Here is a 12,193-nt window from a genome sequence, read left to right as displayed (position 1 = left end):
GAAGCTAGTATTCAAGGAAAGCCTAGTGAGTAAGATGCCCTACAAGAAGGACCAAATGAAGAACAGAGTGGAGGCATGGGAAGACAAAGCATTACATAGCCAGTACTTTAAAAATATAATGGGAAGCAGATAATACCCTGTCAATGGCTAAGAGCAAGAAAGTTGAAGAAAGAGAGAGAAGGCTAATTCTGGCTGTACAAGACCAAGCCTTAAGAACAAATGCATGCAAAAACCAGAATTGAGAGGATATCAGCAGATAGCAAATGCCACCTCTGCAAAGAAACTGAAGAAACAGTGGATCACCTAGTTAGCTGTTACAAGAAGATCACACAGACTGACTATAAACAATCGCATGACAAAGTAGTAATAATGCTGCATTGGAAGATCTGCAAGAAATATAATTTGCCTGCAAGCAAGAACTGGCAGGACCATAAAATAAAGAAAGACATAGAAAATGAAGAAGCTAAATTGCTCTGGATCTTTAGCATTCAAATAAACAGGCACCTACTACATAACACTGCAGATTTAACAATTATTAATAAGAAAAACAAAGAAGTCTGGATAGTAGATGTGACAGCACCTGGAGACAGCAGAACAGAAGAGAAAGAACTGGAGAAGATAACAAAATACAAGACCTGTAAATAGAAGTGAAACAACTGTGGTAAAAGAAAGCAAAGATAGTGCAATAGCAATAGGTATCTTGGGTGCAATCCAGAATAACTTAGACACTTAAACACCATCGGCATTGACAAAATCACCATCAGTCAATTGCAAAAGCAGCTTTACTTGGAACAACTTACATCCTGCTATGATACCTTTAACACATCAAATAATATCTGCCTATCCAAATCCCTTGGGAAGGACTCTATAGATCAGGGATGTCAAATTCAATTTCATTGAGGGCCGCATCAGGTCTTTGGTTGATCTTAGGGGGGCGGCCAGACATGGCTGACTGGGTGGGTGTGGCCAATTGGGTAGGCGTGGCCAGCTTGACACCACTCCCCAAACTGCTGGCATGTTTCCTTTTTGCATTGGGTAGACTGGACCGAAGCTACGCTGACTGATCTTTCCTCTTCGCACTGGGTAGACTGGGCCAAAGGTATGTTGGCCTGATCTTTCCTCTTCACACTGGGTAGACCGGGCTGAAACTACGCTGGCCTGATCTTTCTTTTTCACACTGGGTAGACTGGGACAGCTCCATGGGCTGGATCTGACCACATTGCAGACTGGATGCAGGCTATGGACCTTCAGTTTGACACCCCTGCTATAGATGGATAAAAATTCAAAATCCAGCCTAAACATCTAGCAGACTACAACCACCACCACCACCACCACCACCAATTATAAGGCTTAAAATTCATGGGTGCCTATGGTGTTTATTCACTGTTTATTAAAGGACTTTCCATGTAGGACGTGGAACAAAAATTCTAGTTTGTAAACTAAAGTCTTTTCATTTTGTTTAAAATTTCTCCCATTACCTTATATAAAATATAACTTCCAAACTGATATGGTTAACAGTATTTAAAATTCACTGGCAAAGAAAAAAATCAAGAATTGAATATTTATTCTTGTGGGTTGCCAAAGAAAGAGGTCTGGGTCTTTCAGATTTAAAATTGTATTTTGAAGCATGTTGTTTGGTCTGGATGAAGGAATGGGTGATCTAAAGAGTAAAGGATTATTGAACTTGGAAGGTAATAAACTAAGTTTGGATGGCATGCTTATTTATGGTATAATAAACTTAAAATGAATGCAGATTTCAAGAATCATTTTGTGAAGTGTGCCATTTATAGAGTAAGAAATAAATGCAAAGAAAAGTTTTTCTTTAAAATACCTCTTTGGATGTAACCCCAAGAAGCCTTATTTAAAGGAAGAAGATGACAGTGATCTCTAATTGATGGATTTAGAATGAAATAATGAAAATTCATTCAAAGTGAATCCTCTCCCAAATCAAAAGAAGACTTGGAGCTAGAAGATCGTACATGTCATTGGTTTACCTATTTGCAATTAAAAGAAAAATGTGGTTTTGAAGCTGCTAAAATGAATTTGAAATGTTCATCATTGGTACAAAGTATCATCTTAGAGCTAAGGTTTATAAAATCCAGTTACAGTTAAACCTGAAAATGAGTATTTTAACACTGTATGATTCAGTGGGCAAGAAATTTTGGTTATAATGTTAGCGCAATGGGAAAACATGGACTAAAAGGCTGATATTCACATTGAATTATAATCTTAATGAGAGCTTCTGTAAAATGATGTACTGGTTATATTTGATGCCAGATAAACTATCGAAGATGTATAAGGATGTTTCAAATATTTGTTGGAAATGCAGCTGTAAGGAGGGTACTTTTTATCACATGTTGTGGACATGTTACATTTTGTAGACTTTCTAAATACAATAATAGATTGCTTATAGAGGGATTTGAAGTTTAACTTTGCTGTTCTTCTTCTTGTGCCATATCCGTCATTGGATGTTGGCGAACTTATTTTTATCAACAGCCGCACGAAAATGTGTTGTTGAGTTTTGTCCAAACCAGTTCCTTAGATTTTGAAGCCATGATGTTCTTCTGCCTGGATAACATTTGCCTTCAATCTTTTCTTGGAGGATTAAGTGAAGTATGCCGAATTTTTCTGAGTATCACATCACATGTCCAAAATATTCTAACTTTCACTTTTTTATGATTTTGATGATTTCCCTTGGCTATCCCAGGTGGCTTATTACCTCTTCATTTCTGATTTGGTCAATCCAATTTATATGTAACAGCCACCTGTAAATCCACATTTCAAACTTTGCTGTTAACTATCTTTTTTATAAATAGTAGCTAGTTAACAGGCCAATTGGTAGCAAACAGATTTGCAGAAGTTTATAAATTGTGGGCCTGCTTTGCAACAGGGAAAAACTACATAATATATTTATCAGTATTTGACTTTTTTTCCTTTGACAGTTAAAAGATTGCAATGTGGTGGCATCCAAACTAATTTTAATACTGGATGATTTACTGTGGGTTTTGACTGATTCCCAATTGAAAGCTATGGTACAATATGCTAAATCTCTTAGTGAAGCAATAGAGAAATCAGCTGAACAGAGAAAAAGCCTTGCTTCGGAACCTATGCAGGTAAGCCAATCGGGTATTTTATGTCTTAATATTATTGATAAAAATTTGTTTAGAAAACTCTACACTATGTGCTTCTATGGGATTTCAAACATTAGGTTTTTTTTTTCCAAAATTGGTAGCATCAATTTTAATTATTTAAGAAATAACATAACAAGGGTTAAATATTTTTTTAGTTTGCTGTGTAATATTCCTCTAAGAAGAACCAATTGTTATGAACATTTGTTATTAGAATAGACAGTGTAATAACTAGTATATCATAGTGGACAAAGTTAGAATTAAATTAGTTTTGTATATTTTAGTATTTTCTGCTTTGAATCTCTTCATAACTTAATTGCACTAGGTGGCAAAGACTTATTGGCCAGACTGCCATCTTGTAGTTATTCTTATTTTTCTTGTTCTTAATTTATTTTGTATTCATTATTCATATTGTATTTTATTGAAGTTGTATTTTAAGCTGTCTAGCTTAAAAGCTGTCTGGAGTCAGCTGCCCAAATTGAATAAATTTAATTAAGTCAAATCAAATTAAATAAATTCTAGAAACATTTTGAATACTACTTTGAAAAAAATCTGTTTCACAAGATCTTGAATTTAAATTGCTGCATTTCAGCAGTGTCACCTTGTTGCTATTCAAATTAGTAGCAATAACTGTGCCAAATAACTTTGTAGATTAAAGTATAATTTATATTCTATTTGAAAGTATTATTTCATATAGAAGCATGATTTTATGTTATGGTGTTTCAGTGAAGTTTATGTTGTGCTTAAATTGTTTCAGAGTTCCACGTCAGCATACAATTCTCAGGAGATGGAAACTCAACAGTCTTCAGCAGCTTCTGATCAAAATGATGCAATTGTAAGACTATTCAATGATTTTGATGTTAAGGAAACATCTTATCATCTAGCAATTTCTCATTTGGATCTGCATATCTGTGATGATATTTACACCAAAGAAAAGGGCAAGAGTTTTATTTATTATCTTTATGATTGACCAAAATCGTATGACTCTATGTTAAATTACTATATATTTCCAGTTTATTTTGCTTGTACAGTTTTAGGTCTTTGCACTAGTTCTTAAATATCAATTGGTGCATAGCAGTATCTTATTTGTTTATTAATCCAATTTAGATTTCTGCTATCTCCCTGAAGACAACTCTGAACAGAGCAAAACAAATGGATAAAACCACATATGAAACTACAAATATAAAAATCACTTTAAAAGCAAATATTATGAAAACAAAGAATCAGGTTTAGGCAAAGAGAAGATAAAAATAGTCATGGAGCTGTTTAAACATGTCTTTGTTCACTGGGAGTCCCTGTTCTGTCCCCAACCCCACGCACACACACCAAACCATAGACATTACACATCACTATGAGAATTAGGTGATCAGCAGAATGATGTCCAAGGGGAAAATTGTCTCTGTCTAGTTGTTTTGGCCTGCAGTGATCTGTATCTCTGTCCTGAAGGGAGGAGTTGAAACATCATGTCCAGAATGTGAGGGGTCTGCAGATATCTTCTCAGCCGTCCTTCTGACCCGCACAATGTACAAGTCTTCTATGGAAGGCAGGCTGGTTGCAATTATTCTTTCTGCAGTCTTAATTATCCATTGGAGTCTATACCTGTCCTGTTTGTTTCCTTTACCAAACCAGGCAGTTGTAGAAGTACATATGACAAACTCAACTTTTATAGAGTTTCCTCTATAAAATTATCAACTTTTAGAGCATTATATAGTACAAATAACTGCAGGTTTCAATTTAAATTGATGGAAAAGAAAAGATGCAGATTTATTCGAAGATATTTAATCAATGCTTCTGAAGTAAGTTGTGTCACTTAACAATTCTAGCTAAGTAGTTTACTTTTGCAAAAATTGAAAGGAAGAGATGCATATGCAAGGGAACCATTAATCCTGTGGCTGGCAATTCTAAAAATGCTGTTTTTTCTATTTTTCATAAATTGATAATTATAGTTCTAAGAATTACAGTTCTTAGAGAACAGGAGGACAACTTCAACAAGAATACATTTTCCCCCTCAATGCTCATATATGGATATAGGCTAATAAGGGCTAGTACCATAGAAATTGGGTATCTCCCTGTTAGTGATACTCAGGCTGTTCTTAATGCACTGTGTGTTATACCTTGTGTCACAGGTTCAGATTTGCTCTGAGAGTGGTGGTACTCAAATATTCTTAAATGTAAGGAATTTTCACAATTCTGGAAAAGTTAAACAAAAGAAAAGGCCACAATAGAAATTTACATAATCTTTTGTTTTCCTAAACAAAATTACAGTGCAGCAGATTTGAGAGCCACCAAGAAGAGACGCACGTTGTTTCAAATGAACCACAATACTTTCCTTCCAGATGAAATAAATATGAACGATGACATGTAATATTATTCATTGTATTATTTTACAGATGCAAACAGGCGTGTTTCAGGAGGTGCTATGCAGCTGTCCTTTAGTCAGTTAACTATAGACTACTATCCATTTCACAAAGCAGGTAAAAGTTGAATTCTGTTTTCTGGTTGCAAAACTGCTTGATCAGCACTTAATTTATCCACACTAAATCTTACATATAATACGTTATTGACCAAAGTGAATTGAGGATGCTGCAGATATGAAACTTTGCACAATAGGTTATATTGTACGTTATCCCAATTCAAAAAGATACGTAAATGTTTGGAAATAGTTATTTATAGTGTTCTGAGAATTTCAGTTATTCTAAGCAGCTCTTAAAAACAGTCTTTCCCAATCTGTTGGCATCTAGATGTCTTCAGTCAATACACTCATCATCCCCAGCAGCAACTCCAAGGTTTCCAAGCTGGAAAGGATTTAAAAAGAATAATAAAAATCAGTAGGTTTGAAAATAATTACTATAAAGAAAGGCTTTGATGTTTGGGCCTTTCTTGTTAAACAAGGGTAATTATGATGGAGTAGTGGCAGTTGTGGTCATTACAGTGGTGCATAAAATTATATATAGAACGGAGAAAATTCTATGGAGGATTTTTCCTCTCTAAATACTAGATATAAGTTATCCAATAGGGATATAAGGATAGGGATAAAGTTATCCAGCAAGAGAGTCATTTAAAAAAAGTATTTCTTTACACAACATGCACAGCTAATACTTGATTTATGACCACAGTTGGGACCAGAATCTTGGTCGCTGTTGAGCAAAGCGATCATTAAGTGAGGTGTCACATGACTGCTTCACTCATTGGCCACAATCCCAGCATTCCCGATAATGGTAGCTAAGTGACAAATGCTGACAAATGCTGGATTAGATGGATCTTTGAAATGATACAGTAAGGCTTTTCTTAAATTCATTACATCTTTACAACCATAATACTGATGTTAGGCAATTACAAACTGGAATCTAAATAAATAATTTAAATAGTTTCAAATATTTTAAAATACATCAAATAATTATAAAAATATAAAAATATTATAAATGGATTTAAGTAGGTGCTTAAATTCCTTTTCATTTTTATTAAATATATGCAATTGTAGATGAGAGCTGCAGCCATTGGATGCATTACAGTGATGCTACAAAAACCAGAAGTGAATGGGCAAAAGAACTGCTTCAAGAGTTCAAAGGAAATGTTGAATTGCTTAAGCAGGCTGTGAAGGATCACAAATTAGATTCTCCAGTTAAATCCCCATTCCAGGAGTCTCCACAGCATATGCAGATAGGTATTTAGGATTTTTCATTTACTTTTACAATCTGTTTGTGGACACAGGTCTTATTTATTTGATTTGATTTGATTTGATTAGAAACACCAATACATTTGCTTTGAATAAATTTGGCTGTCTTTCCTTATATTTTGGTAATCTTTATTCATACTATATTGTAGTCTCCCATGTAAGTATAAAATTAATTTGGGAGATTGATGCTTATAATATAAATAATATTTATTAGTGAAGATAAATAATGTATTAGGTTTCCAATCCTATATGAATTGTGCAATTAATGAGTCACTTTATACCATTTCCTTTCATTGCCTTCTCTTATTGAAATTTTAGTTTATTTTAATTATTTTTACATTATCCGGCAACATGAATAGAGGGGATTTTAGAAGGTAGCCTAAACCATATGTGTTTTTATGCTTTTTGTTTCTTGTAGGCAAGGATCAAATGTCAAAAGGAATTTCTAAGACTTTTGTGTCATCACAGCAGCCAAAGGAGAAATTGATGTCTAGCCCAGTGGTAGTTAGACTTGCCGATGTCAATATTTATCAGGTACATTTAAATAATGACTGCTACAACAAATTAATATTACTCTTCTTTTATGTCCCAAATTATGAGGTTCTTAATACAAGTGTTAACTTTCAATCAAAGTGTCACAGATTTTGCCAAACTAATTGTTGGCATAAAGGGATATTTTCTTATGTGAAACTATTTGTTAGTTTTTAATCTTATAATTGGCAGGAAAAAATATTTGATCAGATTAAGTGGACATTCTGTCATCTGCCATTACTTTTGCCTTTCCAGTTTATAACCTATCAGAATGAAAATCAGGAACGATTTGCTGATTAATTTTTTTAATTTTTTTTCCCCATTGCAATTTAATTGGAGAGTTGGCCCATTTCTTAAGTTTGATTTAGACTTGCCCACTACTGTTCATAGGCATTGATGCATACCTATGCTGGAGGGGGATGAGTATAGTTTGCAGATGATTGCAGATGGTCCGATGTACACACCATCCAAATCTCAATTATATATTGTATGGAGAGGTATATCTGCATCCTGATTGGCTGATCCAACATCCTATTGGGAGGCAGGCAGAAAGCAAGGCACACTGAAATAACAAAATAGAGGGTTTAAATGGAAATGCAACAGCTAGGCAACCATCTCCAAATGACAGGTGCATACATTCCCTGATGTGCAGTGTAGCAGAAGTCTGCTCCAGGCTTCATACAATGCTCAGCATGCCCCTTTGAAGATTTCTGAGGTCAGGAGAGGTTTTTTAAAAACAATATTATTACGATTGACTGTATCTTGAGCTTAAGTTATAATTATTTATATTCTAAACCACGTGTAGAACTTTTATGAATAATACATACCACTCCATATCTGGTTGTAATAAGTAAGCAGTTCTTTACCGTATGATTTTGTTGCATGATGAAAAGTATCACAGTTTATGCACAAAATAAGTATATTTTGGATTATCTTGTTTGAAGAGGTAACAGGTTAATTTTTCTGTTGTGCTATATATAAAGCTTATTAAACCACCCATCTTGGGATATAATAATCTGCTTCCAGAGGATATATCTGTTATAGGATTTAACTTTCTGGCATGAAATTTCTGTAGCTGATCTCAGAAGGAAGAAGAATCTTAAAAACATAGTTGTCCTGGGTAAACAGGACTGCACTTAGTCGATTCTTCTTAAACTGACTCATTCTTAATGATTGTATAATGTTTGCAAATTATAGTATTAGAAATTTGGATGTTAATATAAATATTTTTTATCTTTCTAGCTAATGCTTTAAATGGTTTCTAGAACCTTTGTATCTATTTCAGGCAATTTCATTTATTTTTCTCATTTTTCTTACTTGATTTGATTAAATATATAAAATGTATGATAAAACAGTAAGTTTAAATACATGTTAATTTATAGTACATATGGTACATACACAAATTATTAACATTAATTTTAAGGTATTATATTTTGTATCATAATAACACATTTTTAAAACTCTGATTTTAACATCATTGGAACCAAACTAAGCAAAGGGCTTAGTTATACAACTGTTTAAAATTAAGAAATAATTATTGAAATGGTACAGCATATTAAGAATGACATTTCCTGGTATGCTGTCTACAAATCCAGTTCCATGCATCAAGGGTCATAAATGGCCATAAAAATGATGTATTTGTTTTTTGGAGGAGGGTTATTAAAATGAAAATCTGCTTCCTAATAACTGTGAAAAGTGACAGGTGAGAAGCTGTTCATATTGGTATTTCACAAAACCTAAATGCTGAATTTCTTATTTTCAGGTCTCTACAGCAGACCAGTGTCGCCGTTCTCCTAAAACTCTTATTTCTTGCAATAAAAAATCTCTGTATCTCCCACAAGAAATGCCAGCCATTCATATTGAATTCACTGAATACTACTATCCAGATGGCAAAGACTTTCCTAGTAAAATGTTTTCTTATCTTTTCCCCTTTGTTAAAATATTGTAGCTGTTTTGAAAGTAGAGTGGGTCCTCAGTTTAATGGATTCATATTTAGCAGTCTGAAGATACAGTGAATCATATTTCTATTTGGAAATCTCCTTCAAATAATGCCAATCCCTTTGAATCCAAAGTAGTCTGAATAAGACAGTTAAATTTTGTCATATTTTCTGCAGCAATATAACATAACAGAGATTATGTTTTTTTAAGTAATTATGTTGGTATATAAAAGATGAAAGTATTACTGAAATGTATTTGTTAATTACTTTCAAATTAACAGACATTTGGGAATAATGGATACTCCTACTTCCTACTCGAACCATTAAAATAAAGTTTCTCCTATATTCATGGCAGATACATCTGAGAAAAAAAATAGGGTTAGGTAGATATTGATAAATCAGATGTAGGTTTTTCCTAGTTTTTGCAAAACATAAAAAAACATTAAACAACTATCTAGTGTTAGATAAACTGACTTTCTACTGCTTTGCTATACCTAATCCCAGCATTTCAGAATTAGAATTCCTACTTATATGGAATGTACTAATATTTTTTTTTCAGTGACATGTTCTATCTATTGCAACCTAAGAAGGGAAGAGAAGTGGAGGATTACATCATAGGGCTGGTTTGACAAACATTTCAGAAGCAAAGTTTAAGACTATTTACTTAGCACCACATATAACACATTTATCTTGTTTAAAACAAGATTTTCCAACCCCCAGACTATGGGTTGGTAGCAGTCTGCAGCATGTTGGGAACCAGGCTGCATAAGCCATGTGTGAGGACACGAAGCACCATTTGCGCATGTGCAGGATTAGGTTGCACGTGTATTACCATCCCCCTCTGCCACCATAGCTGGCTGCTACCGCTACTAGTCCTCAGAGCCAGAAAGATTGGGGACCACTGGTTTAAAATATTAGATATATGATTAAAAATTCAGTCTAAAAATAATGCTTCATTTTTTTCACTTTAATATTGTCAGGGCTCTTCTTTAAAACTGTTATATTATTGCCCAATGAAAAATTATCCATGCATGGTAATATGAAGAATGCTTTCACTGTAGAGAAATCATTATAAGATCGTGAAGCTAAAATAACCCTACCTTTATAATACTCTTTGTCCAAAGATGCAGCCCTGTTTACCACACTAATCAAATACTTAAATGCTGACACAGAAAACTGAACTGTTTAGTCTTGTTTTTTTCTATTGCACATTTACATTGATTTTTCAAATAGTTGCAGATGCTATGTCCAGCTGTTAATGCACCACACTATTGCTTTTGCCATGTTCTCGGTTCATTATAGCAAGTAACTATGTAATAGTCATGACAAGTTGATTTTTTTTCCTAGAACTCCTTTATACAATATTATATCAGATACTTATCAAGTGGACATTTGTATAAATGATCTCTCACTAGTAACAGGCATTTAAAGCAGAAGAAATTATCTAAGTAGTGGTTAGATAATTACCAGACTTTTCCCCTTCATAGTTTCTGCCTTGGTGTTTGCTTATTATTTTTTTCTTTTTTTCTTTTTATTAAAAAGTTTTAACAAATATTACAACAATTTTTCCCATCCCTCTTCCCCCCCTTCCCTCCTCCAGCCCCCTCCCCCCTCTCCCTCCAACCCCCCTCCCCCCACCCACCCACCCCCAGACTTCCCAGAGCAAAAACAGGGTATAGCATAACAAACATAAACTAAAATAATCTAACTTTCTGTAGTCTCCAAACTCCCTCTTGCTCTTTAACTCCCCTTTCAACTAACAAAACGTAATTCAAAAAGAAAATATTGGTTTCATTCATAAGCTATTTGAAATTTTTTAGTCCGATATTTGTTTTGAATATAGTCAATCCATCATCTCCATTCCGATATATATCTTTCATTTGTATGGTCCTTCAAATACGCTAAATTTTGGCCATCTCTGCTAAATTCACTACTTTTAGTGTCCATTCTTCAATAGTAGGCAAGTCTTCCTTCTTCCAATACTGCGCCACCAAGAGTCTGGCTGCTGTTATTAAATTTAAAATCAACTTAGTCTCTATAAGAGTACAATCTGTAATTATACCTAACAAAAAGAACTGTGGAGTAAATTTTATCTTCTTTTTGAGAATATTTTGAATAATCCACCATATTTTTATCCAAAATGCCTTAATTTGTTTACATGTCCACCATATATGATAATACGTAGCATCATCACATTCACATCTCCAACACTTAGGTTGCACACTTGGATACATACAGGCTAGGTTTTTAGGATCTAGATTCCATCTATAAAACATTTTATAAAAATTCTCTCTTAAATTTTGGGCTTGCATAAACTTCACATTTCTAACCCATATTTTCCCACATTTCCATCATTATTGGTTCTTCAATATTTTGTGCCCACTTTAACATACAGTCCTTAACTAACTCCGTTTCTGAATCTATTTCTACCAATGCATACAACCTTTTTATATGCATTTGACTTTGATCTCTAATCTGTTTTACCAGGTTCTCCTCATTTTGAGAAATACCAATTTTCTGATCTTCTCTCCATCTTGCTTGCAACTGTACATATTTTAATTATAGTATACCTCTTTCCTTGTTAAGAAGCTCTTTATATGTAATCACATCTTGTTTTTGCTCTACACTTATATTCTCTATCGCGTGTCTGGGTATTGCCCACATTGGTAACTTCTCGTTTAATTTATACTTATACTTTTTCCAGACACGCAATAAAGCATTCCTTAATATGTGACTTTTAAAAGTCTTATCCACTTTCTTATTATATACTAAATAAGCATACTACCCGTAAACCAAATCATATCCCTCAATATTCAATATTCTTTCTTCTGTTGAGTTCATCCAATCATTCATTGCTGATAGGGCAGCTGCCTCATAATATAGTCTTAAATTGGGCATTTTGAGACCTCCTCTTTCACATA

At 33.8% G+C, this 12,193-nt stretch overlaps 1 protein-coding gene across 1 annotated transcript in view; it reads left to right on the top strand.

The window, feature by feature from the left end:
• BLTP3B (bridge-like lipid transfer protein family member 3B) overlaps window positions 1-12,193 on the top strand; it is a 59,019-nt gene that overhangs the window by 18,073 nt on the left and 28,753 nt on the right. Inside the window, exons 7-12 of the mRNA XM_070947198.1 lie at window positions 2,943-3,113; window positions 3,886-4,066; window positions 5,519-5,602; window positions 6,610-6,792; window positions 7,223-7,338; window positions 9,098-9,239. Coding sequence (XP_070803299.1) covers window positions 2,943-3,113; window positions 3,886-4,066; window positions 5,519-5,602; window positions 6,610-6,792; window positions 7,223-7,338; window positions 9,098-9,239 — 877 coding nt within the window. The remainder of the gene's footprint in view (window positions 1-2,942; window positions 3,114-3,885; window positions 4,067-5,518; window positions 5,603-6,609; window positions 6,793-7,222; window positions 7,339-9,097; window positions 9,240-12,193) is intronic.

The sequence above is a fragment of the Pituophis catenifer genome, unplaced genomic scaffold (assembly GCF_029215685.1).
Source record: "Pituophis catenifer annectens isolate HBS135680 unplaced genomic scaffold, rPitCat1.0.hap2 SCAF_7, whole genome shotgun sequence".
Taxonomy (NCBI): Eukaryota; Metazoa; Chordata; class Lepidosauria; order Squamata; family Colubridae; genus Pituophis; species Pituophis catenifer.
This window is presented reverse-complemented; position numbering and strand designations above follow the sequence as displayed.